The following is a 26,852-nucleotide window of genomic DNA, read 5'->3' as shown; positions in this document are numbered from 1 at the left end:
CTGCTGTCATTACGAGCTCGTTTACAGTTTACAACCACTGAAAACTTCAGTTTGTTCGGGTACTTTATAATGAAATTTCGTTGCTGTGTTTTTAAATGCCCATGTAGTACGGGCAAATCGTCGAGGGAGTGCGACATCACCGCCGGTGAGATCTCCTTTCATGTGCTGCCCAACGACGAACCTCGGCGAAGCAAGTGGCTACGTTTTGTGAACTTTGCAAACGGAGGAGAAAGATAGCTAAAGGAAGTACGAGTGTGCTCGCTTCATTTCCGAGGAAATGATTACGGCAGGGACCCGGACATGCTGGCGCTCGTCGCCGACTTCGTCAAATCGCCTTTCAAAGCGCTCTGACCTTGGGGAAAAAAAATTGCCGTACACACCGCGCATTGACGCGCGAATCTTTCTGGTCGGAGCAGAGAGCTCGAGCGAACGGCTTTCCATACACGACACCGGCCAACTGGCATAAGCGATACTGCTACTGAAATTGAAAATACGGCACATACGTACCAGTCTGTATTCGTCCGTCGCGACGGGGCTGACTAAAGTCCCTTCATCAACGCCGATCGAGGGACTTTAGGGCTGACGAGGCAGCGGGGCCGACGGCTGGGCGTTCGTCTGTTCTGGTTATCGCGGAATGGTCGCTTTCCCGTCCACCGCGTATCCTACAACTCTTGCCGCTCGTGCACTTAGAAGCACTGAGCGTTCAAGTGGTGTGAGGTTGTTAAATGCAAGCCCGAGCTCCTCGGCGAGAGTTTTGTTCTCCGGATCAGGCGATTCCATGACTAGGGCTGCGGGTGCACTAGGTTTTACTAGTATTTTTAAAATGGCCGCCGTCTCGGTCGACTCCCGCGTGTGGGTGCTATATGGAGTCGACATACTAAGTATCTGTTTCATGGACCGGCTCGTATGACGCCATTGTTCACGTGACGAAATGTGCAATTTTAGCGGGAGATCTAAAATTTTGGCTTAAATTGCCTTATTTCTCAGTGAATAAAGCATCATTTGCTTCGAGGAAAGCGCTTGGGGTACTATGAAACACCTAACCTTTCGAATAAAACAAACTTTTGTTTTCTCTTCATGGCTCCTTGAAGTAAGGAGAGAAGATTCTTTAAAGAGGCCGAAAACGTGAGCTCCGCACCATGCTGAAATTGCTACTTCAGATGGTTGGCGAATATTTACATGTGATGATGGTTAAATGCTTTTAAAAGTAGCAATAAAGACATTGGACAGATGCATGCGCACACGCATGCACAAAAAGTAGGTAGAGAGATAAACAGTCCGGAGGTTTTCAGGAAACCCGCAAGAGCTTTCAAACACCGCACCGCACTGCCTTTGCGGTTCCAGCGGCCTAAAAAGTCTATCACGCTGACATTTCACGCCCTTACTAAACCTCGCGCCGTCATTCGTGACGACGATAATTGCGGACAGACACACAGCAAGTGTTCAGTTTCCTGCCTAGCACCGCAAATGGGACACAGAGGTGATGCACCAACCCGATCACGTAAAGAGTTCTAAGCAGTATCTCCTCAGTGGATTTAAGTCTAGAATTCGTAGGCTATGTTGTGAAGTCTTTATTTCGGGTTATTTACGCGCATATTTTAACGAAAAAAAAAGTGTTAGGAAGTGCCATTTTTCTCGCACTAGTGTCACTAGATAAGGTTACAGAGCATCGGCACTCTTTTCTCCTGTTGTTCTGTGCCGCCGCCATGATCATTGCTCAGTTCGCATTACGTAAAATTTGTTTGCACTGCGACGGTTCATGGGCGCCGCCATTCTGTTGTTTATGCGTTTTAGTCAGTCAGCTCAGCTCCGGCAGGCTTAGCTTGTCCTCCTTGCTCTGCGGCGGCGCGTGACTCACGTCGTTCCTAACGCGAATCAAAGATAACGCGTGTAACAGCATCTCGGCAGCAGAAGTGTGTCCGAATATGTCGTTTTGCTGCATCTTGCGAAGTGTTGTTAACAAACGACCTGGTCGAAGTTAGCGGTGAGGCCGTAGATGCGGCAACGCCGCAACATTGATGAACACCAAAATGGCCGCCGTTGCTGACTTTCATGACTCAGTGGCGTTACTCTAATACCTTATCTACTGACACTATCTCGCACCATTTTCCTGTCTGGTTTGCTGACGTCGGCTATGACGACACAGTGGCAAGTCCGCGGGGCTGACTTTAGGAAATTTCTTGCATGCTTAGCCTATAAAAGCGGTGCGTGAAGACATGTGAACTCATATTAAGCTTACAATCGATGGGCATCAAAATTTTCTTGACTGATAAGCGATGAAAGAACACTGCGTACTTGTCAGACGTCATAGCGGTTGTTGGCGCGACGGCCGTGGTGTTTTCTCTTCGGTCACTCATTACAGATAAACACAAGGTTAAGCTGCCGCTAATGAGTCAAACAATAAATTGATTTCATGGGTTAATCTGCACAACGCAGCCGCAGCACTTCAACTCATTCACTTCAGCGTCCTATAGGTCCCGCCCGTGAACCAAAACAACGAACCCCATTCTGCAATAATGGCAGCTGCCGTCGCCAGTGTCGCGTGACCGCAGAGTGGCACTTCGTTCTGGGGAGTGAACCAACGCAGACTGAAGCAGGAATCTGGAAGAGAAGGCAACAAAGCTTAGGGGGAAGAATAAGTGGGCAAGAAGCAAGGGACGAAGTCAGTGTTCTGTACACTTGTCACAAGTGCTCTAGCACCGTGCACGTCACCACCCTTGGGAATTCAGAGGTGATAAATTTGACCAGCTTCTTCGAACGCGCCGCCAATGTGACTTCCACCCTTCATCGCACTATATCACCGGTGTTTTTGGAAGTCGTTCTGGCACAAAAATAAATTACGTGGGCCTGCTTCACCACAGGGTACCGGAATTACCAATCACTGCGTCTAAGATACCAAAGCAAAAAGGGGACCGACATCCCATTGGACTAAAAAAAGTCACTTGTGCCGTGACATCGCGCCATGCAAAACGCCTTGCTTGCATTGTGTATAGCGCAGGCAGGGCCGTAGCCAGAAATTTTTTTCGGAGGGGGTTATGGGGCATCTTTTTTTTTCGAGTCAGATCGTGGGCTAGGCCTCGTCGTTCGTCTTCTTTGCCTTCCTCGTCACAGTGATTGTAATACGCGGCGCTTTGGGAGTAAGCATGCCTCACGCGCATTGCACACAATGACACGTTCCGGAGGAAAAGGCCTTGTTCCGTGGACGCCAGAAATCACCCCCATTTGCTGTTAACCAGGGATCGTCCCCACGCGTGCACTGTGGGGTCAGCGCTGTCTATGAGATGCATTTCAGATGTGACCTCCAAAAACAGTATCGGCTTCGCGATGACGTTTTTGCCGCCGTGACAGCAATAAACAATGGACAACGGATGAACAGACATTGAGCGTATCATCGCCCCGGACAGTATACGCGCCTTAGATTCTACGATCGTTGGAGTAATCATTTTGCTGACGCTGAATTTCGCCACACCTCAGCGTGGCCCTCCTTAAATTTTTAAGAGCGTATTATTAATGGTGAGAACTCACTGCTAGCTCTATTCTACTTCCCGTGCGCCTGCACCTACACCACTAGCCTTCCAACGCCTCCCCATCACCATCTTTTCATGGCACCCTCAGCCTTCCCATTTGTATCTCCCACCTCACCCCCTTAGTCCTTTTCCTCTCTTCCTCTCGTTACATCTCCGATCTCACTCGCCGCCCAGTTTTCCCTTCCTTTCAGACTTACTTTTCCCTCGTTAGCATAGGGTATGGGGGCAGAAATGCTTTGACACTTTGGCTACCTCTGCCCCTCAGCATCCCGTTATAATTTATATTATTTATCGATGACTTACTTCGACCTATCTCCTCAAAAATGATTTCAGCTTTCAGCACCCTTTCGCGTGCACTCACTGGTATGGTTGAGTCAAGCGGCGTACGCAGGATTTCCTTTCGTGTGTGTGTGTGTGTGCGTGCGTGTATGTGCGTGTGTGTGCGCGTGCGCGTGTGCGTGTGCGTGTGCGAGAAAATTTTCGCAACGCACACCAGTGGGGCACGCTCACAGCACCGAAGGTGCAGCACAGCTCGAATGTCTTACGTCTTCAAGAGCAGCTCACCGTCGTTACTGTTCAGAACGCTAGGTGCATAAGGGCAAGTCTTAGTCGTCTCTCGATTAAGACAGTGCTCTCCAGTACGGCACTCCTCGTAGCCCTGTTGCTTTGGCGAGTTAAATGTTCATCTGGAACTCGATTTTTTTTACCGATCTCCTGGCCGAGAGGCCGGGTACGTACCATTTACGCGGGAAAAAAAAAACACCCCCATTCATCGCTAGATATACCCCGCAAATAGTCGCTTCTCAAAAGGTTGCTTTGGCAAAGCCGGGCGGGAGAAGCAGTAGTTTCGGCTTCGCCGCTCCAACTACATTCTGTTCGCCGTCACCCTGATTTTCGACCCCTCGATTTACCAACGAAGCATGGAGCAATTGTTATTTTGGGTCCCATTCCCCGGTTTGCCATGCTTAAGGGAGTGCAAGAAGGATAGAGCAGGTCATTTTGAAGTGGACGCGAAGTCGAAGGATTCGCCGTCTGGTGCGGGTCATCCGGCGAGCGTACATGACACAGTGGTATGTAGTACGTTTGGTTCTTTTTGGTTCAGAGTATCCATTTGGAATGTGCTCTCTATAGTCGGGATGTTTCGCATGTAGAAGGTGATGCCGGAAGAGGGTTCGAGAGAGAGGCACTGTATACACGGGAAGCCACAACTATCTTATTCGCCCCGCGGAGTCCGCCATATTTATTGCCGTCGTGTGAGTCGTGCATGCGTAGCTGTGCATCGCATCTCGTTGGCTGGGGCCGCCGCTACATCACGGGCGGCCAATTAATTACCACCGAGGCTGGCGCACGGTGGCTTTTATGGCTGCCGCAACTATATAAAGTCGAGACGATCGGCTACCTCATCATTTCCACCCAATTCCCCCCTCAACATTCCAATTTGTCGCTTACCTTTGTCAAATCCATCCTGAGCGTTTCGTTTAGACACGAACGCAGTCTCGGAATGTCGCATCTCCGCTGCAATTAATTGCTTTCGTTCATCGCTGATGTCCTGCGCACAAACAAATACACAGTTTGCTTTAAACTTCGGTCTATGAGCGCAAATTATGCTCACCAGCACAATCTTCAGTTACAGAAATGAATACAGGACGTTTACTCACGCTTTTGCGCCTACAGTCGACGACCGATAATTCGGACTTCGCGGGGAAGGTAAATAATCCCAACTATCGAATGTCCGAAAAAACAGACACACGAAAAAAATAGTTTTATTTACGCCTTAGGGCCCCTGGTGGCAAAAAGAAGTTGTCGATGCGTTTCTGCACGCACTTCCGCTTACGCGCAACGAAGTCCACCTGGATCTCCGCCAGTGCGGCGTGATCGTTGTTCGCTGATGAAATAACCGCGAAGGCTCGAGTTAGGTCCGCATGTGACGGCGCCGGAGCAGACGGCGCATCGTCATCCAAGTCAGAGTCGCTGTTTAGTGGGTGCAAAACCTGCTCTATTATGTCCTCGTCGTCCAATTTGGCACACGACACCGCACTGTCGAAGTCTGCAAAGTCCTCAAACGTGACTGTTTCCGGACCTCGCAGTTGAGGCCATGCCTCCAAAATCGGCGTTTGCAGTTGTAAATCTCTGGGGCTTCACAAAACCAGGCCTCGTAGATTACCAATTACCTTTTTTTTTTTTTTTTTCTGAGGCCGAACCTCGTATCGTCGACGTGCCAGAGGAGAGAATGGCGGCCGATTCGGAGTGAGCGACAGAGACGAATGGGGTATTGATTATCGAATCTAAAGCTGGTGACTGTTAGAAATATCGGTCATCTTTATACATTAACTCCGATCATCACGCGAGCAGGTTTGAAAGGAAAAAAGAGTAGGTTTGAAAGGGACACATGGCAGCCAGCACGGCAGATGACCTGATTCCAGAATGAATAAGGGTACCACACGGCAAAGATGCTCGTGGAATAATTCCAGTGCCTTCGCCTCGAACGACAAAATTAGTGAAGACAGTCGTCGGAGGTTTAGCCGGCTTAATGTGCCAAGTTGTAAGTACCTCCGTCGTATGGAGGAGAACCGTTGACAGGAGAGAAAAAAATTATCGGATGATAGCACAAGGCTTAGTAACGCCATCTTCTACCTTACGGAGCTAGCTAATTTGTGGCACTGAAACCACGAGGGGATATCAAAACACGGTGCGGTTTTAACACAAGCTTCACTGAGGTATTTGAACGATCGTTGTTGCGAAAACTGCGAGCAAAAAAACGTTTGCGCGTATTCGCGCAGCAGTACGAGGAGAGTTGCATAAGATATATCGGAGAGGCTGTAGATCTCTGGAGCATAAATTTTTGCGTATTAAAAGTTGTCCAATACCATACAGCGGGTATGTGCCACTCTGTGGGTATCTAAGAGTTTTGTAGGCTTCATTGTACGCGCACAAGATTTGGACTACGGGCCCAGATTTCTTGTGGTTTCCCATCTAAGTTCTCCTAGTGTCACTAGATAAGGTTACAGAGTATCGGCACTCTTTTCTCCTATTGATCCGGGCCGCCGTTATCATTGGTCAGTTCGCATCACGCGACATTTGTTTACACTGCGATGGTTCATGGGCATCGCCTATTTGTTGCTTATGCGTTTTCTGTCGGTCAACTGTGGTAGTCTCAGCTTGTCCGTTCTGCTCTACGACTGCGCGTGACTGGCGTCGTTCCGAACGCGGATCAAAGATAACGCGCTTCGCAGCATTTCGGCTGCAGAAGTGTGTCCGAAGATGCCGTGTTGCTGCGTCTTTGGCAGTGTTGTTTACAAATGACCTCGTCAAAGTTAGCGGTGAGGCCGCAGAAGCGGCACTCTGGCAACACTGATAAACACCAAAAGGGCTGCCGTTGGTCACTTGCGTGCATCCATGACGGTACTTATCTTAGGTTCACCCATATTGTGGTTGCGCTCGGCCAACACTTCTGCTAAAATCAAAGCGCTATGACCGACGTGAAAACGAAAAACCATCGATCGGCCAAAACGAAGCCCTTTCATTTCTCTGAGGTTTACCCGAACGCAAATGTTTGGTATACGTTATTGCAGGTCACAATTCTGCGATTATAGGGAACGTTTACGTTCTTCAATGGCTGTCCGCTCTACCGCGGAGCGAACCATGCGCGGCCTACCCACGCCGCGCTAGAAGGTGAATAGCCAGCCGACGGGAGCTAGCGACCGCATCTGCAATGTGGCGTGATGGGAGCAACGACGCTGATTGGCTCCCATTGTGGCGTGGTCTAGCGCTACACTTGAGCGCCCGTACCCGCACCAGCTGCGAACGGCGTGCAAGAGCTGCTCCCAAAGAGCCCGTTAATAATGTTGGTTTCGTTGCAAGGTGTTTAGGCGTACACCACCACCGACGGCGCAAGTCAGCCAGTCACCAGAAGCACAGTCAACACTGACCACTCCTCCCGAGTGGGTACGTGCCAAACATTTCAAAGATGATATCATCGTCATAGTCGTCATTATATGATGATGATTTATGATTGCTATTGGTTTCCCCTTTGTAGCGGGATGATGAAGTGTCATCTTACCAAAAAGGTCTAATATACCTATGTTTTCCACTCTTGGTTCAATACTAGCGCTGCTTATGGCAGACACAAAAACTTATTAGGCCCAAAATAATTTTTTCCCTGTTACAGGTGGTAACTGTCCTAGGCAATATTCCCCTCTCGAGCACGCGAATAATGCTAGCTTTGCCGCAAGGCCTTTCGGCGTACGCCACCACCGGAGGCGCAAGTCAGCCAATGCAAGCTTTGCTTGAAAAATCGATCAATAAATCAAGAGCTTTACTGAGACAAGGATGACACGGTGGCCCGCATGGGAAAAGGAAGGATGGGAGGGTGAGCCAGTTGCATGCGACGGTCAATGCCCGTGGAGCGAGCAATCTCCCACAGGGAGAGCCGCCTCCGCCGTGTATCGACGATCTACACCGGGTTCGCCCAGTCGAAAAGACGCCGAACATCGGGTGGAAGGTACTGGATCCGTTGCATTTGGAGCATGGTTAATCCAGGATGGAGAATGGTTAATCCAGGCATAGTGGCCACCGTCTCCTTGATTGGCTTGACGAGCTTGGTCTCACCTCCGTTCCATCCGCTAATACGTCACAACAAAGCTAGTTGCTGCGAGGCGGGTGTCAAGCAGGTGGCGGTAACACAGCGAAGGTGCATGGTAGAATGTACTTCAACCGCGCAAACACGGTGGAGTGCACTGGCAGAATTTGGTGTGTGGAAATATTGGGAAAGAATGGACTGGAACGGGAAGGGAAAGAGGAAAGTAAGGGTAGGAGTACTTGGTTGTCACAGGAAGTTGTCGAGGCTAGACGACGGTGCATATTTGCAAAACTTGTTCGATGAAAATGAATTCGCGTTAAAATAGCCACAGAAAAATTTATGCAATTAAAGCTCCAGTACAAGCAGTGTAAGGGAAGAAAAAAACGGGTAGGGAAAGAGATAAGGAAATTCACGAGCAAAGATTAAATTCCGGTAGTACAGAATAGAGGCGGATGAAAATCTAGAGCTCTTCGTCCGGCAGTGCACACAAATAGGCTACTGATGATCATCATGACGACCAAAAAATTACTGCACAAGAAGCGAATCCAAGTTATTGTACTGAAATTACTTGCATAAGTGCCTCTTTTGTCCGAAACGGCGCACTTTTGTTTTCTCCCAGAATAACGCCACAAAAAAATATTCTATCGCGTGGCCCATTCCGCAGCAACTAAAGTGTCGGACGCTAGGCGTGATGCAAAGCTTCAGCCAACATTACTTTCCCGATTCACAACCATATATGACCGCCCACGCGCCGCAACAGAACGCGTGCATCAAGAACGCTAAACCTCTGTGGCGCGTTTATAACAAGCCTACTCATAAAGTAGGTTGACAGAAATTCGACGCTGGAGAACCCAGCCAGAGACGCAAACAAAGTTTCCACTCGCTGAGTTAGACTAGGACCCATGCGACAGCGCTGGGAAGTTTTCCTGCTTTAGCCCATGAATTCAAGTAACACGAGGCCATGATGATGCGGCAAAGATGACTCGAATGTGCAGCGAACAAAGAGAATGAGCACGACACCGCGTGCCTATCCGATAATCTCATCAGCGAGAGCGTGAGTTCTCGCTGGGTGCGCTGACAGCCCGCCGGGAGCGAAATTATTCGGGAGCCTGACAGCCGTCCAGAGCCATCCGACAAGAGCGTTTGGGGTTATATAGGATGCATGCGTCGGTTGCGAGCGAGCGAGCGAGCATGGTGCGAGCGAGCAAGCACACAGCCTGACCAGGATGCCTCCTCGTGACACATGCGGCGTAAGCACTCCGCTCCCACTCCACCCCTGTTCCTGCCACCAATTTCGCTTTAGGGTCTGTGTAAGCTCAGTGCACAGTCCTCTTGCCAGTCGCCATATATACCCGACACGACTCTCGGCGTATACACGGGGCCCAGCGAGCACGCCGACTCATGCCCGGTCGTGACCTACAAGGCTCGAGTACCCCCCCCCCCCCCCCTTCTCGCCTTCCAAGGTGGCCAAGTTCACTTCACGGCCTTCGCGGCTTCAGTACACCCATCACCTGACATTCCATTACGAAGGCCTGGACGCGCTCTTTCGCCACCGCGAGAGAGCATCTAGTCACCCACCCGACACGGTGATGATGATGATGATTAAAGACCTCCCCCTTTTTTTTTTTTTTTTTTAATGAGAAACTTTATTCATAAAAACACGAAGTATGTACAGACACTGTTTGGGCCGATAGCTGCGTAGGCTAGTGGCCGGTCCAATATAAAATTACAAGCAATTCACAAGCAATTCACAAGCACTTAAACGTCAGAGCGTAGAGGGCTCAAGAAAAATTGAGATGTACACAGGGCTACATGTCATACAACTGGAAAAGTACATATTCACAGATAGACACAACAAATACAACAGAAAAATATTGTCACTGAAAAGATGATTTGAATCGGGGTGACTGCATGCGCCATCTAGCCTATCTTAGTAATTTAAATTTAGTTATCCCTTAACTTGTATTTCTTTTTAATTCTGCCCTGCCGCAACCCCTGGCAGGGATGACACTTTATCGACTTCCCTGCTTTTTTTTTTCCACCAATACTCTAGCCGCTGCTTAGTAATACCAGAGTCCTTCCTACTGCTTCCATCAACTGCGAAGCCCAGTGCCTCAGGAAGTAGGACTTTCCCCCCAATTTTAGCCGGCTGAATCTTTTGGCATTCTATTACTATGTGGTCGATTGTTTCTTTACCCCGGCCACACCCCACACAAGTCTCACCTTGGGACGAATGTTTGCTCATGTAAGTTCGAGCTCTCAAGCAGCCAGCCCGGGCCTCAAAGAGCAACGCACTACCTTTATTGTTGTGATAAAAGTTCTCTTTCCGGATCTCTTGTTTGCTTGCTTTATAGATTCCCAGTGATCCCTTCTTTTCCATCCTCTCTGTCCACATGAGCGTCTCTGTTTCCTTCCCTTGCTTTTTAACTGCCCCCCATTGTTTATTTGCCGCGGTCAAGTTATATTTAGTCACCAGCTTTGGCGTCCTCTTCCGCCATTGGGTGTCCACACTTTTGAGGAACAGGTAGCAGTACACACTCTGGCTGCCCACTTCTCCTCATCTAAATGTCTAAGTCGCTCCTCAAAACGTATTTTCCTTTGCGCTCCATGTGCCACCAGTGACACCTAGCGAACAGCGCGCACCGACACACCTCCCGACACAATGACTCGAGCGCAGCGTGCTGTACTAAGTGAGTTTCATAAAACTCTATGCGCTCCACAACCTTCGACAATTCGAGCTTACCATCGGCTAGCGGTCGTGGAGATGAATTAGCCTCAGCGCGTCCTACCTGGGGCGTAATCAGGGAGCCGCGCACGTCCTGTCCATGCGCGGTAGTGAGAATTTTAGTAGGAATTTGAACGAGCCACGGCCGGGCGCGCCGAGGGCACGCCAGCCTTTGGAGCTCAAGTTAGTTTGTTTATTGGCGCAAGGCCAGCAACAGGCAAAGAGCAGTCTGTTCCTCTAATATTATCATTCGTGGCGAAGATGCTAGGTTTTAGCCGCGCAGATCTTTGCTTTGCGGTACGCTTATTCATTTCGGAATCTCGCCGTCTCCTTTGCTAGAGCCCAGATGGTCGTGCCGGCTTCCCTCAAAAAAATCCCAGCGTTTATGATCACTGCTATCAGTGCCTTCCCGCCCACTGCCTCTCCTTCACCAACTTGTTTTATTTCTTTACATACCTTTCATGGTTTTTTTCTCTTTAATTTTTTAAAGTTTTGATTTTATATTCGTTTCAACACTTCCTGGTTTTTTTGTTTATATTTTCCCCCTAAACGACTATTTTAAATGCATTTGTAAAATATATTTCTTTAATTACTGAGTATATAGTTTCTCTCGGTGAGCGCCCCTTTCCTGGCCAATTCCCCTGTGTGGGTATGAGCCATATCTTCTAGCACCACCACACCATACAGGGAAGAAGCTCTTGCCACCACGGATGTAAGCGTCACGCACGAGCATCTGCGATGTGCTTCTTTCGTTTGGGGCCACATCCCTGGGGTTTTGTCATAGAGGGATTATTGCGGCCATTCACGCGTACATATCAGAGACCAGACGCATGCCCTGCTAACCCGGTCAAAATTTTTTAGCCTTTTCTCCCAAAAATGACATCATTCACTGATTCTTCTTTAGATCTATTATATAATTCGGTAACCGTTTCCCCAATTCTTACAGGCTGATTATATAGGGCCATGAGGTGGGCGTTTAAGCCCCAAAAAGCCACCCCGTTTCTTGGCCAATCCCCCACGTGGGTATGTGCCACTAGAAGAGGAACAACAACGACGACGACCACGAGCAAAGGACGCACGCGAGCGGGGCATTGTGTTCCAGGCTTGCTGCTCTTTCGAGTTCGAGGCCGCGCCAAGACAGCCGGCACGGCGCAAGGAAACGCCGACGAGCCCATCCCTATGGCTTTCAGACACCCGGCCATGGTAGGAGGCGTCGATTCCGCCATGTCCATGCCTACCAGTGACGACAGCACGAATGACTCGATCCTGGACATGTCCCTCCACTTGTCCGCGAACAGCCCCAGCAACGGCGCTGGAGAGGCGCTCTTTCCGAACATACCAGCGAGCCCAATCCATCCTCGCCATTCGGGAGGCGGTGATTCCGCCATGTACACGCCCATCAGTGACCACAGCGCGAATGGCACGCTTCTGGACATGTCCCTCCACTTTTCCGCCGAGAGCAACGGCGCTGGAGAGGCGCTCTTTCCGAACATACCAGCGAGCCCAATTCATCCTCGCCGTTCTGGAGGCGGCGATTCCACCATGTACACGCCCATCCGTGACGACAGCGCGAATGGCAAGCTTCTGGACATGTCCCTCAACTTGTCCGCCGAGAGCTCCATCAATGGCGCTGGAGAGGTGCTCTTTCCGAACATACCAGCGAGCCCAATCCATCCTCGCCGTTCGGGAGGCGGCGATTCCGCCATGTCCACGCCCATCAATGACGACAGCGCGAATGGCACGCTTCTGGACATGTACCTCCACTTGCCCGCCGAGAGCTCCATCAACGGCGCTGGAGAGGCGCTCTTTCCGAACATACCAGCGAGCCCAATTCATCCTCACCGTTGGGGAGAGCTGACGCTCCGAGGATTTGACGACAGCGGGTTAATTTCGTCTGGGATTAAGCGCACCAGCACTCCTAAGCGCGGATGAATCGTGGAGGAGCTGGACCTTGCCGGCACCCATCCGTTCAAAGGAGAGAGAAGCCACGACCCAGCCTCGCCGTCGTGCGTGACGCTACGCGCCACTGTCGTATTCTTTGTCTTTACGGAGTAACAATAACAATGATTTTTCCCTGTCAGTTGACTCGCCCGTTAATAAAATGGTGTGAGAATTGGGGTGTGTGGTATTAGGAGCATTAGGGACATTATCCATGGGCACTGTGGTGCCCACCATTATTGTGGACATTAGTGTAGGGTATACGCTGATATGTGTGTGGTGTGAAGTACGCTGTAGGTGTGCGTCTTTCCAAAGAAAGGCCCACTCCTCCATTATGCACTCGGCAAGAGGTTCAAGGGCCGATCATAAAGTGGTAGCCGGCATACAGCGCAGAGCCGCACGCCTCACCGAAGGCAACGGCCGCCGGAAGGTTGTAGTGCGATCAAGAAGCTGAAAGAGAACGTCCGCGGAATTTTACATACTCTATTTTAATTTTTTTTCTCACGTCCAACAAAATTCACTGAGATCACAGAACCGAGGCAAGAATCACTCTACAAAATTCGCCCTCTTGTATTTTGCAGTGGAACATATCAGGGCAGAATTTACGGCTAATTAAACGCCAAAATAAATTTTTCCAGCTTTTTTCTTCTGCGGAATCAAACATGCAGTCCGCCGGTATCTTAGTATTACCATCTGTGCACGTCACGCTGCGGACTGCTTCTTCGACGTTTGTGTTTCATTGTAGTCTTTTGTAGAGCTGGAGGTCGCTTTAATAAACTTCGTTCAGTAGAACTTTGCGTCGTCTTGGCTACGTGGCAGTATTCTGTTTCCTCCGTGTGCTGCACATCACAGCGCAAAAAATAAATTTTTCTACGTTGGACCACGCTCTTTTGTCTCCCTTCGTAATACTGAAATTCTTTTGTTGCGTGTGATAAAATCAGTTTTATTCGTCTTTTTGCGCTTCCTTTTTTGCAAGGACTGAAAAGCGTGGTTGCGGAAAGACACACGGTGCAACATATATGTCTTCGTGTTTTGGTCCTTTGCGTTTCTCCAGCCTTGTAAATGTTTTCATGTATGTACCAACTCATTCAAATGACAATATTATTGGGCTATGTCTTTTAGCGTTCTGTGCATTCCAGAGCAATCAACGAATTCATTCATAGCGTTGTCTGAACGACGAGTACTTGGTTCCTCCCAGATTTCTTTTTTATTGTATTATCGATAAGCCCGCAGCAGTCCGTAACTTCAGAGCTACCGTATGTATAGTAACTTTTGCTTTAAGAAAAGAAGCAATATAGATTTGAAACTCCGTAAACACGACGGCGCAGCGCTTGTGCCCGAGGACGCAGTAGCAGTTGCCGTTCGCGGCAGAAATCTCCGGCAATTTATTTGGAAAAACAAAACCCCATTGAAGGCAGGTGGTATAAACAACGATTGGACGATACATCGCTAACTACTACGACATAAAAACACACACTTAATCAGCGCACAGAGACCAAAAGCAGCGAGCGTTTGCACGCCAAGAGCTGGCAAATATGCTGCACGCGCGGCGGCTGGATGCCCTTCGTGCGGGGGTACGCCAGTAGTGGCGCCCGCGGTCCGAAGTTTCGTGACCAGTAAAACATTGAAGGACTCTGGTATTACGTAGTAAAATCTAATGTCGAGAGAGCAAATTGTATATTGCACAATGACTACAACAAAAAAATATCGTCGCCTCAAAAATGGTAAAGTCGTCGGGTTTTCCACAAATAACGACAATATCTACAAGGCACGAAATTCGGTGATTGTGGGCATAAAGCAACGACAAAAAATGCGTCCAGCGTTGAGTAGCAAGCCTGGTTTTCTGACGATCGTATCGTTCTGACGATCGTTCTGACGATCGCAAGCCTGGTTTTTTGACGATCTTTCACCCGTTCTTTTATATAGTTCGACGCGTTCGCACGCTGCCTTAACGTTTTTCAAAAATATTTTGACGAAAGGTACTACACGCCGCTATAAAAAGGCATGATTTTTTGTTTGTATCAATCGGAAGTGATCTAACAAAACTAATGGAAGGTGTGATATGAGATGACTCTGCGTGGCATGCATTTCTAGTAATTCCTTTTTTTCTCACAATTCTAAAAGTTGCCTGGGCGGCGCGTTGGTCCTTTCGGGCGAGAACAGTCCTTGAGGACCCTTATAATTTTGAGCAGCTATTCGGCAGCATTGGAAGAGCCTGCACTTTACACGATAGGTACCTTTCATGGCACCAGTTAGATTACGCCTCTCCATCTTCTTGGTGAATGATGAAGACGAAATAATGAAGTTCTTTTGATGCTCGAGCCGAGAGGACGATCTCGACCCGCTCCGATGCTTGAAGCAGGTGAGGGATGAGGACTGCCTTTCTTGCTGGATATTAGGTTTATTTACACTGCAGGCGGCCGATGAGACGGTGCGGCAGAGCCTACATTTATTTACAGTTGCGTTGTGGCGACAACATGGGCCCGAGAACCAGAGAGCGCCCGTGGAGTGCGGCCGAGCAGCGCGGAGGCCATGATGTTCGGAGCTGCGTCATCATCTTCAATAATTATGATGATAGGGCGCAGCCGTTGGCGATGATGATGCCACCACAGGGCTGCCCCCCCCCCCCCCCCTAGTGCGCAGTGTGTGATGAGATAGCGGGGTAATTAAATGCGCGCAAAAAATGAAATGGCGGCCGAAGGAGCTATGTAAATAAACCGAAAAATATCAACTTGGTGGCACAAATGTTCGATGGACAGTCCAAGGTGAAACCATAGGAATCGAAAGAGGGACGGCAGTCCAGGTCGGCGTTGTGGGAGCGTCCGGGGGAGCTAGTAGTTTCGGGAGGCCTACACTGGGAGTTTCGTTGCGGTCGCAGGCGGAAACGAGCTGACTGCCGTGCAGGAGCAATTGAATATGGTGGCCAGCGAGGTAGGGCGCCCACGGCACACTCATCCGGGCGCGTAGCTTGCACAGGCGGTGGCGGTGCGGCCGGTCCAAAGGCAGTGATGGCAAAGCTAGCGGAGTCGTTGAGAGCACATCATACCGCAGCCTGTGTCAAGCGTCGCCAGAGCGCTGGGTGCGGCGTGCTGTCAACAGTCGAGGCGCTTTTCTTCGGTGAGCGATCCTTGTACTTAGCAAAGCGCGTAAGTCAAGTTGATGGGCGCGTGCTGTGAAGTTGACCTGTCGCCTTTGCCGAGTGATGGGGCGAGCCGTGATCAGCCCCCGCAATGCTCGCGACAGCCCAGCAGCGGTTTTGGGGGTGCGCTGATAATGGCGAGCACAGGTTAGCGTAACGTGTGGCGCTTGTATTCCAGGTTGAACGCCCATCTGCGCTGCCGGAGGATGGGGAATGGTGGGTATCATAATGAGCGTCTCCCCGACGGCGTTCTGCAATCCCTGTGGTGTGCTACACTTGTCCTCTATAACTGAGAAGTGGCGAGAGGAAACGATGGGATATCGTGGGACGACTTCAGTGAAGGGGTCGCTGCAGCTACCTCGCAGGCAGGGGCAATGCGTGGGACAACAGCGTCTTTGACAGGCACCTCAAGACGTGTGTGCGAGCATGGTGTGCTGGGTGCCAAGGTCTCGCCCATGTCGAAAGAAGACGTTTGCCTGAAAGGAGGCAAATTCGGTTGCCTCAAAGCCCAGCCTGGTGGTTCAGTAGGCAAATGCGGTTGCCTCAAAGCCCAGCCTGGTGGTTCAGTAAGGTGTGGAGGCAGCGCATGTGCGGTGGTGGGTAGACTGCTGTAGGGGTGGGGGGTGTACTACAGTCTCCTCTACACACTACCGCATCGCTGTAGCCCGTGAGTCATGACGGGGCCATCGTTGTCGTGTCATCGTTGCTACACTGCAACGCTGTCGCTGTAAACGGGCTGGTGCTAGGCAGGAGGACCGTGACATCCGTGGGGCAAGGCTCAATGGCTGGCGCTGGTGGTTTGTGGAACCGACCGGAGCGCGTGAGGAGAAAGGCCATGAGCTCTTCATAAGGCCGTGCTCCAGGTTCCTGCAAGCTGGAGGCCAGGCTGGAAGGCAGCAGCTCTCGGATCAGGAAGTAACGGTCCTACTGCAACGTGACACCATAGAGGTCGAAGAAACACTCCATCTGGCAAAACCACACCTTGGGGTTCTTGGGGGAGAACGGCGGGCGAGGTGGCAAAGCCGCCGTACTAAGCGAGAGTGTCAGCTTGCCGGGAGTCAAGTGGTTGGGTGCAACGAGCGTGGAGGGGGTCAAGGTGGACGACCGACATTCACTGAAGCCGGGTGGTGATGTAACATAGCGCCGCGCTCCGGCCATAGGCTCGTCGCAAGGGCACTTGCAAGATTGCACGCCGTTTAACGCACTTCCCGTTCCAAAGCTTGGCGTGGCGTGCGAGGAGGCAGCGTGGTGGAGCGATGCCGAGTCATTAAGGCAAGCAGGGCTCGTGCCGACACGCGCCATGACAAGTATCTCAAGGTTGTCGTAGGGTTGCTCACTGTATTCGATGATGTCGATGCACAGTTCTTTTGGAAGCAACGCTGTGGCAATGCGGTACCGCTCAGCCTGCGAGTCGATGCCATAGAGTATTTCTTTCTCTATGTCGATGCGCCGTAGCTCAAAGTGTGCCGCCATGTCACGGAACCAGGCTCCGGGATGACGGTGCTCGAAGGCCGGGTAGGGGGGCAGATTGTAGACGAAGCGGGGCTCCATGCTGCCTCACGTTTGGGTCACCAATTATGTAGGCGGCCGATGAGACGGTGCGGCAGGGCCTACACTTATTTACAGTTGCGTTTAGGTGACAACATGGGCCCGAAAATCAGAGAGCGCCCGTGGAGTATTGCGGCCGAGCAGCGCTGAGGCCATGATGTTCTGAGCTGCGTCATCATCTCCAATAATGATGATGATAGGGCGCGGCCGTTGGCGATGATGATGCCGCCACAACACTATTTACATAACTCCAAGTATCTACATCAGGACAGAATGACGGTTACATTGTCACTCTGCCCGCAGCAGCCTGTTCGGCCAACATCTATCCCTTTCGAGTACTGACCGACCGACCCCGGACAAAACCCAAATCTCTGGTTTTGATCCCAAAAACCACGCCTCCAAAGGGGCCGTTCAAGAAAGAGCGAAAACCAATTTCAACATGATTCATATGGAGCACAGATTGGCCACAAGAACCACCCAATCCTAAACATGTCCCCACCTGCGGTCACATGACCCAAACTCTTTCTCATGCAACTCCTAGTACGTTTCCGAACGCTTAGAGCGGTCTTTGAACTCGACACCCCCAAATATAAGTGGACGGGTTGGCTCGGAGAGCCGTCGTGGCGAGTCCAGTCGACCCGGAAGCAGGGGGTGGGTTGGCTCCTTCGTCGGGCTGAGTCGACGGGCCGCGGGAAGAAGAACACCGTATTTGCGCGGTTCTAAGTTCTAACGCACCCCCCATCGTAACGCGCGGGTAAGTTCGCGAAGGAAAATTCGAAAAAAAATTGGGCCCATCTCCCCGCGAGGGGGACTCGAGTAAATGCGTCGCATAGGGGGTGGGTGTATTGCGTTAACGTTTAGTGTTTGGGGAGTTGGTGGTAGTAGGGGCATTTTTTTACCTGAACTGGTGCAGATTAGTGCAGTGCCGTGCAGAACAGTGCAGAGTGCTACTGAAGATATCAATTATAAAAAAATGAATATATGCTGCACTGCTTGCACCAGTGCAGCCAGTTCAGGTAAAAAAATGCCTCTAGTGAATGCGTTGTATCAGCAGTAGTTTGAATGAGTCAAGGATATAAGGCGCGTTCGTAGCCTCCCATTCTGTGTCGGCTTTGTGGCGCAGTGGGTAGAGCACCATGTACATTGCGTTCCGCCCGCAGGGTCGAGGGATCGAAACCAGGCGCCGGATAGTATTTTTTTTTATATAGTGTAGGGGGAGGGGTGCGGACTACGACTACGGACGTCAACGCGGGTGACATCGTGAGTTACTGAAATGCTCTGCATTTAAAATTTGACACTGACGGTACTGCGCTGATGAAAAAGACATGACACCACGTACCTGCAAGAGGGAGATTTTATTTGGCGTATGCAGCTGTGGAAGCCAAAAGTGATTGTGCTTCAGAAGATTGCTCATCGCGCTCCTGCTGGAAATGAAGTTATACCGGGGAGCATTGAAGCTGTTTGCGATTTCAAGTGTTTTGAGCTGCATAATTGTAGGTATTACGGGATAATTTCAGAAGCACGAAAAATGTGCAATAGCTGACCAAGGTATGCGGCATGCCATTGAGGAATTAGTGCGCCGAAATTCACTAGCGTGGTGTTGACGGATTGTTTGTATTGGATTGAGTTGGATTTTGCGGAGACTTCGTGTCCGTTCCGCATGGCAATGCTGCTGGCCGCTTTAAATTAAGCCTATTTAGGTTTTTGAGCCCGACTGTCGCGCACACAAATATTAAGGCTGCCTTTTAGCAAAAGACGGTGCGCGTTAGAATTGTGGAAATACGGTAGCCCCTTTTCCGGGGACCCCGCCGCTCCCCTCAGCTCGATTCTTTAGACGGGGCTCATATAAACGCGGGAGGGGTCGAGGTAGCTGAATCCGCCAGTCGACTCGACCCTTTCTCGTCGAGTCCATGTATCCGGGGCTCATGTATCCGGGGCTACGGAGACCTCCCGGCCGAGGTGACCGCATATTAATGCAACAAAGGTACTCGGGCTAAGCACCCCCGTCTTTTGCCACACAAAAGGAAGGAATACAAAGCATGCTCTCAGCGGCCCCCAACTTCGCGTCCCTGCGGTTGCATGAAAGGAACGCAGCATGACAGCTACAAGCGGAGGCAACGCCGATACATGAGCCACCGGCGGCTTTCATTAATAAAATGAGGAGCCCGAAGTTAACAGCACCCTCCCCTCTCCCCGTATTCTGATACAGCAGCACACTCCACGGGACCAAAGAAACTGCTGCCGTTCGACATGGCACAAAAACACCTAAAACAGATGCGGCCACCTCACGTTTATAGTTTGCTCCCAGAAGTCGCATCCGCCCGAATCGCTGGCATATCTTGATAATACGATAACCAGGCTTGTTGTTGCTGGTTTCACGAGTACTGTCGTCATGGCGGTGGTTGCACAGGGTCTCATCGGAAAGGTAGGGAAAACTGCTAAAAGACTTTATCAACAACCCCAAGGACCACGCCAGCCTGAGGTTATGCTATTCATACGTTGGGTGCGCCACAATCTAAAGAAGTTTAACAGGTACGAAGTGTCGGCGGTTTTTTCGCCACAACGAAGAATTGTCAGCCGCTGTTCCCTTCTATTACGTACGTAAACAGGAAACCTGTTTGAAACGAGAGAAATGCCGGACAGTGCGCGGATTGTGTCACTGGCGCCGTTTACGAGGTGTGACTCTTATGGGGGGCGTCGGGGAAGGGGGGGGGGGGGGTTGCTACGTAGGCCAATCCGGCAGATGTGCCACGGCCAGGTTCCGTGAGCGTGAGCTGTGCATACAAAATAGGGGAAATAATTTTCTGCACACTTCATTGCGTGCTGGTATGAGCCACGTCTACGAGAAATTCAGAAATATGGCAAATGATTTTAGCAACAGTCACCGAACAAAACAATTGTGATTAGCTCATGGTGCCGATTTTTCATCTTTGACTTAAATAGTCTGTTGAGGTGAGAATGCTTCCTAGGAATTCACTGTGCCTAAGCTGCCTAAACCGCGGCCCACGTTGAGCGAATTTTGACGACGAACCTCGCCTAGGGACTTCAGCCTCCGTGACGCGCCGCGGACCCTTTGCCGGCCTAGGCTCACCGTGCATAAGCAGCCAAGTTCGCTGCGGCGTTGTCAGTGTTGTCAGCTCGGCGTCGAAGTTGAAAAAGCGGTAATAACACAACATTAGTGCCTCAGATTTACATATATTAGGAATTCGTGAATTAATATAGCTTACAGAAGTAATGTATCGATGAATATTTCACGTGTTTGAAATTGGAATTTGCTGCCCATTCTTTTGGTCGTGCGGTCATCTCTTAGCTTGCATCCCTCCGCATCCGCTGGCGTTTGTCACAACCGAACAGAATGCAGTACTTTACCTCCAAAACTCTAGTCCCGACATATGGACAGCAGCCAGCCAATTCAACAACTAGATGTAGTAAGCCGACCCGCCGCGGTGGCTCAGTGGCTAAGGCGTTGCGCTGCTGAGCACTAGGTCGCGGGTTCGATTCCCGGCCGCGGCGGCCGCTTTTCTGTGGGAGGCGAAGGGCAAAAACGCCCGTGTGTTAGAGATTTCGGCGCACGTTAAAGATCTCCATGTGATCAAAAATAATCCGGAGCCCTCCACATCAAGTAAGCGGTACCAGCGAATCACGCGCCCTTTTTGTCGTGCTCTCTCAGACGCTTGCCGCTTCAGGGCAGCGGTTGGCACCTGCATGCGAAGATATCTAACAGAGCTAAATCGCCTACGAACTACCTGGTTTTCGTCGCCAGCTGCCCGGCGGCCGCCCGGCGGCCGCTGCCCAGTGGCGTTTGCTGTTTTTTCGCTGGAACTTCAGTCCGCGTTGGTCGCGCTTTTCAGCGAGTACTGTTCAAAAAGGAAACATTTTTAAATAATTCAGTTAATAGAGCCAGTAAAGGTTTTCGAAGTAATGGTTTCAAAGATAATTGCTCGGAACATCTTGGCAGAAAGAGAAGCTATTCCACACATCTACAAAAAAAAAATGAAGGGAGCTCACACTAACGCGTAAAGTGTGGGACACAAGTCCGTTCGAGCAATCCGGTTTCAAACGCGGCGCGTCAAGATATCTAGCAGGTTGGATGCCGGCGGGAGAGGGCGACGCGGCTGGTCATCCGGCAGCTAAACCGGTTCTCGGCGCGGAGACGCATGCGGGAACGCGTGCTTTTCTGCCGATGTGTTCGGCAGAATATTGAAGGTAGCAAAGCCGTACGCAAGCTTCACGACCAACACGAAGATTTAAGTCCACGATTGTAGCGAATTTGTTTCTTCTTCGCTGCCGCAACGACCTTTACTCCATCACTGTTGCTATAAGTGAGAGCTTCTTTAATTTTTTGGAAGCGATAATCACTGGACATCACCTTGGAAGGAGGAACGCTATGACGTGTCTTTCTCGTTCCGAGCAAGTGTTCCCACGATTACGGCGAACGCTGAAGTCTTTTTTTTTTAGTCAATCTTGGCCAATCTCTCTAACTGGGTGAGCTTGGCTTGACAAATGTGCGCCGAGGACGCTGGGCGGTCGCCGAGAGGCACGCACACTCACGCTCGGCATTTTCTTGGTTTTTTTAACTGCCGGGCGGTCGCCGAAATTTTGGCCGATCTCCTTAAGTGGGTGTGCTTGACTTGACGAACGCGCGCAGGGGACGCTGGGTGGTCGTCGCGTGGCATGCACACATAACTTCTAGGCATTTTCTTTGTTTTTTTAACTGCGGACATGAAAAATTACGATTTGCTTCCCGCCAATGCAATGTACAACCAACTCGCCCAAGCTTCCGCTCTTATACTTAACAGCTTCACTGTTAAAAAAATTGACTGACGATTACGATACTCCCTAATCGAAATTTGAGCGCAGCTGTTTAGCTGTTACGACTTCGCAAAATATGTTGAGGCAAAGAAGTTCAGTCAGACATGTAGCTATGGTTACAGACTACTTTTATTCTTCGCATATTACTCCTCTCACGCAGTGCTTTGTTTCCATATATGGTCTCCGTGGACGCGCTCGCAGCATGCCTTAGTGACTGCGTCATCGGCGAAAACACGAAGGCGCGCGATACTCTGGCTCCATCTCGTATAGCGGGTCGACGCCGCAGAGTACGTCTCGCACGGCACCCGCGGAACTCCATTTTCGTCCTCACCATTTCGCCATACTCTCCTCCTCTGCTTTCCTCTTCGCTCTCTCTTCAGTGTCCTCCGCGTTCTCTCGGTAACATCGAGGGACGACGGCGAGGGACGGCGCGCCGAACCACAGGAGCGGCCGCATATGAGCAGCGCTCTAAAACAACTACAGTGGAAACCGAGCTTTCTCTTATGATGTGGAAAATCCCTGAGCATTTTTTCTGGCTGAGCTATGTCACCGAGTTGCGGCTGTCTTTAGGACTGGACTGGACTGGAAAGGACTTTATTGAAGCAAACCCTGCAGTAGGCAGGAGCCGGGTTACGGCTCCGCCTCGACGTGGCCTGGCGTCGCGCCTTCTTCTGCGACCCTACTCGTCACAAGCCCGTTTTACGGAGCCCGTGCCTTTCGAGCGCGGCGAAGACCTGCTGGATGGCCCATGACTGGTCTGTCTTGCTTGTAGATTCGATGGCTCTCTGGAGTTCCTCCGGATACTCTTCGAAGTGCGCGCCGTCTGGGTCGGCGGCACAGTCCCACATGATGTGCCACCGGTTGGTCGGTCCTTTCTTACACACACTGCACTGGTCACTCGGGTACTCGTCCGGGTACATTTGGTGTAAGGAGGCCGGCGACGTTGTCGACGCTGTTTGGAGTCTTCTTAGATGTATCGCCTCCTCGCGGCCCAGTTCCCGGTGGGGCGGCGGGTACGCTCGTCTGGCCAGACGTAGGGTTTTCAGTGTTTCGCCGTAGCCCCTGGCTCTGTCTTTGGTTTCCGTCCACCACTCCCACTCGGGACGAGTGCCCACGTTGGGAGCGCGGTGAGTGATAGCGCGCGCTTCCCTGTGGGCCGTCTCGTTGTGGTTCGGCGTGTACGGTGAGCAATTTCCTGCGTGCGCAGGGATCCATCTGACCTCCACTCGTCTTCCGTCTCGAACTCCCGATCTTTCTATAATTCTAGCCGCCTTGCCGCTCACTCGACCTCTTTCCAGGTTGCGGACGGCCTCTTGCGAGTCGCTCAGGATTGTGTCGCAACCTCCCTCAGACATCGCCAGGGCTATGGCGATCTCCTCGGCCTCGGTGCCGTTCTCGCACTTCGCGCTCGCCGGTTTGGAAACCCGTCCTGTGCGTGCATTCACAGTCACCAACGCGTATCTTCCTTGCCCGTACTCCGCCGCGTCAACGTACCTAGTCCGCGTGTCCCCGTAGTACTGTTCGACGAGAAACTTTGCTCTCGCCCATCTTCTCTCTTGGTTGTGCTCCGGGTGCACGTTCCTCGGGATGGGGCTCACCCGCACGTTCTCGCGCACCTTCTCGTCGAGTTCCTGGAGGTGTCTTCCTGTGACCCGGTAGCCGTAGCCCAGGGTCTCGAGGATGCTTCTGCCCGTCTTAGTCTCCGCCAGCCGCTCTCGCTGCGCTTCCAGTTGCGCCTCGATGATCTCGTCCACCGTGTTGTGGACGCCCAACTGCAACAGCCTCTCGGTGTTCGTAGACTCGCGCAGTCCGAGTGCCCTCTTGTACAATCTACGGATCATGGCGTCGATCTTATTCTTGTCGGTCTGCGTCCACGTGTGGTACGCCGCCGTGTACGCCACGTGGCTGATCGCGAAGGACTGGACCAACCTTGTGAGCCCTTCTTCACGCATGCCCGCCTTCTTGGTTGACACTCGCTGGATCAGACGCAGGGTACTCGCCGTCTTGGTTGCCAGCTTCTTCAGAAGGTTGTCTTTGCTGCCGTTGCTGCTGATCAGCATGCCCAGCACTCTGATCTCCGAAACCTCGGGAATTCATCTTCGTGATCAGCTCCATGCGATCACACTCCCTCGGGGGCGGCGGGCTGTCTTTAGTGTTGGTGGGGTTTGCTCTGCGGAGTTCCGTCTTACTGAGTGTATGATGCCGCGAAATGCCTAACACGACAAACCTGCCATATTTCGGCCTTTTCATACCCCCTCTTTTCCTCCTCCTTTTGTCCTTGGAATCTTCTCTTTCTCTCCGTTACCATGACTAATCGCCCCTGTTACGCCTATACTCTGAGTTAACGTTGCGTAACCGCAACAATGAGCCTTAAAACGCGTCAAGCAACGTCAAACTCTTTGTAAGTCAACCTGCAGGTACCCGTTGACGACGTTAGACATCAAAGCGTGACGATGGGCCTAAGGTCAGGTCGCCGCATTCCCGCGCACCCATCGCTTTCTCGACTGTAGCAGCAGTTCGTTGGTTATGTGTCCCCCTTTTATGTCCCCCGTTTTTTAAGCGACATGACGCGTCGTACCTTATGGGGACGAATTTTGACGACAGGTTCCTGGCTTCACTTTCTGTTGTAGCGGATCTGGGAAATGCGCGTTTTCCACCAACTAAGCCAAGTAATACGCGCGTCATGCTCGCGCAATAAAACAAAAAAAAAAAGTGAGAGACTGGTCGCAGGAAAAAAGCTGCTAATAACTTAAAGGAGTAGTGACACGAAATTTCAAACCTGAGATAACTACGTAAAATGCTTCCTTTTTATCAGGAGATATCTCCCAGCAAGTTTCAACAGTAACCGTCCAGCATAACATACTTAAAATCCATTTTAATCTTTGCCCGCACGAGAAAGCCCAGAGCGGGCCAGCATGACATCATCTGCTCCTTGCCCTAAACTGCCGACGTCGGGGCTCCCGTGACGTAGCCGACGCTCTGGCTGCGGTTGGCGCGCGCTGCTGCGCCGTGTGTACACATCACAGTTTTGGTACTGACGTCATGCTGCCCGGGCGCGTGGGGATGGGGAAAACTTCGGCCGGTCTGGGCCAGCGCGTCCAGTCCGGCAGCGGTGAGACGAGAATGGTGACGTCACGGGCGCCCTCCTTTCATGGCGGCCGCTCGGCGTTCGTTTTGTCGAAACCGAAACTATAGTGCCTAGAATACTATACCGAAACTGACACGAATAAACAACGCCGCAAATCATTGTTTACGCTGCGTTCGACCGTCTAATGTGCCATTCTATGATTAGTGGGCTGGTAGGCACCCATAGTAGCGAAAAAAACGTAACACGAAAATTTCGTGTCAGTACTCCTTTAAGAATGGGCCGAAAAGGGATACTGACAGTTAATTTTCGTAACTTTGAATACAATGAAGACAACTGATGAATACGAGTCATGATTCGTACGACTTATACGAACTAAATGGTGCAAGCTGTGGCGGGGTTCGTAGTTTTAAAATGAGCTAAAGAAACGCCCCGTACGGTAGGCGTGACGCGCGGCTAGGTCACCAGGCGATGGAATAGTACTCTGGCATTTACCCATGGTAAGAATTGCTTATTCGCCTCCAGGTTGGTTAGAGCGCGCACTTACCTGGCTTCACCACAGCAGCACTTGGCGCGCGCTCCACTCTCCGGCACAGCCACCGGCAGACGCAGCGTAGAAGAAGGGAATAGTAACGTTGAAGGGAATACCCTCCGTTACAAAAAAAAAAACCTAGCTTTCGCTTTCTTATCTCACAAGAGTATGCTCAGGGTTCTTTGCAACCTTTCATTCCTAAGAACTCCTATCCATTCAAACTTTCACGCTTTCTCAACTTTGGCCTCGCGTTGACGAGCTTTCTTTTTGCATGAACCTCCGTCACTATACGTGCAAGGTTTCAAGGACGAGCCTGGCGAACTTGTGCGCAAGCAACTCCAACACGACCATTTTGTGTTCTGTAGCCCCACCATTTCTGCACAGAAAGAGAATGTTTTTTTGCACGCGAAGGAAGCACCACGTAAGCAAACTTCTTCGGCTAGTACCATACAACATTGAAACCATCACGTGCAATGGTATGAATGTGCATAAAGGGCGATAGGAAAGAAACCCCTTCATTGCAAAACTGGCCACTACAAAGCATCCAGTAATTTACGAATTATGCCACGAAAATGTTCACATCCACATCGTTTGGACCCCACCTTGCGCTCTGAGGACCACAGGTAACCCGCTGGCGCATACTGCGGCCGAGGAGTGTATCCCTGACGTTCCCACAGCTACCCCACGGTATCACTATGTGACGAGCCTACTTATCCACAATCGGATGCATACATGCACATTTGGTTCGAGCAATACCGACAATACAAGTTCATGAGCAAAGAACGGCCCATTGACACATCACCATCCAGATTCTTTTCCTCTCGCAATCGCTTCTATACGGAAGGAAACATTTTCTTTAATAAAGCCTTGCCTAAATATGTTTCGGATATCATCTACTTTCCCCTTAAATTTTACTTTTGGCAATCACACACTGACCGTAACCTTTGATATTTATTATGGACTCACT

At 50.9% G+C, this 26,852-nt stretch overlaps 1 protein-coding gene across 2 annotated transcripts in view; it reads right to left on the bottom strand.

Moving 5' to 3' along the window:
* The window catches only part of LOC144147601 (phenazine biosynthesis-like domain-containing protein), a 95,493-nt gene that overhangs the window by 49,473 nt on the left and 19,168 nt on the right, over nucleotides 1-26,852 (bottom strand). For both annotated transcript variants that reach the window (XM_077679572.1, XM_077679573.1), the window contains exons 2-3: nucleotides 4,977-5,076; nucleotides 2,503-2,601 (exon numbers count right to left, since the gene is read on the bottom strand). In XM_077679572.1, coding sequence (XP_077535698.1) covers nucleotides 2,503-2,601; nucleotides 4,977-5,076 — 199 coding nt within the window. The remainder of the gene's footprint in view (nucleotides 1-2,502; nucleotides 2,602-4,976; nucleotides 5,077-26,852) is intronic.

Source organism: Haemaphysalis longicornis, unplaced genomic scaffold (assembly GCF_048455015.1).
Source record: "Haemaphysalis longicornis isolate Haplotype H1 unplaced genomic scaffold, Haemaphysalis longicornis Haplotype H1 scaffold_1, whole genome shotgun sequence".
NCBI classification, from domain to species: Eukaryota; Metazoa; Arthropoda; class Arachnida; order Ixodida; family Ixodidae; genus Haemaphysalis; species Haemaphysalis longicornis.
The sequence above is the reverse complement of the archived record's forward strand: the minus strand, read 5'-3'. Positions and strand labels throughout refer to the sequence as shown.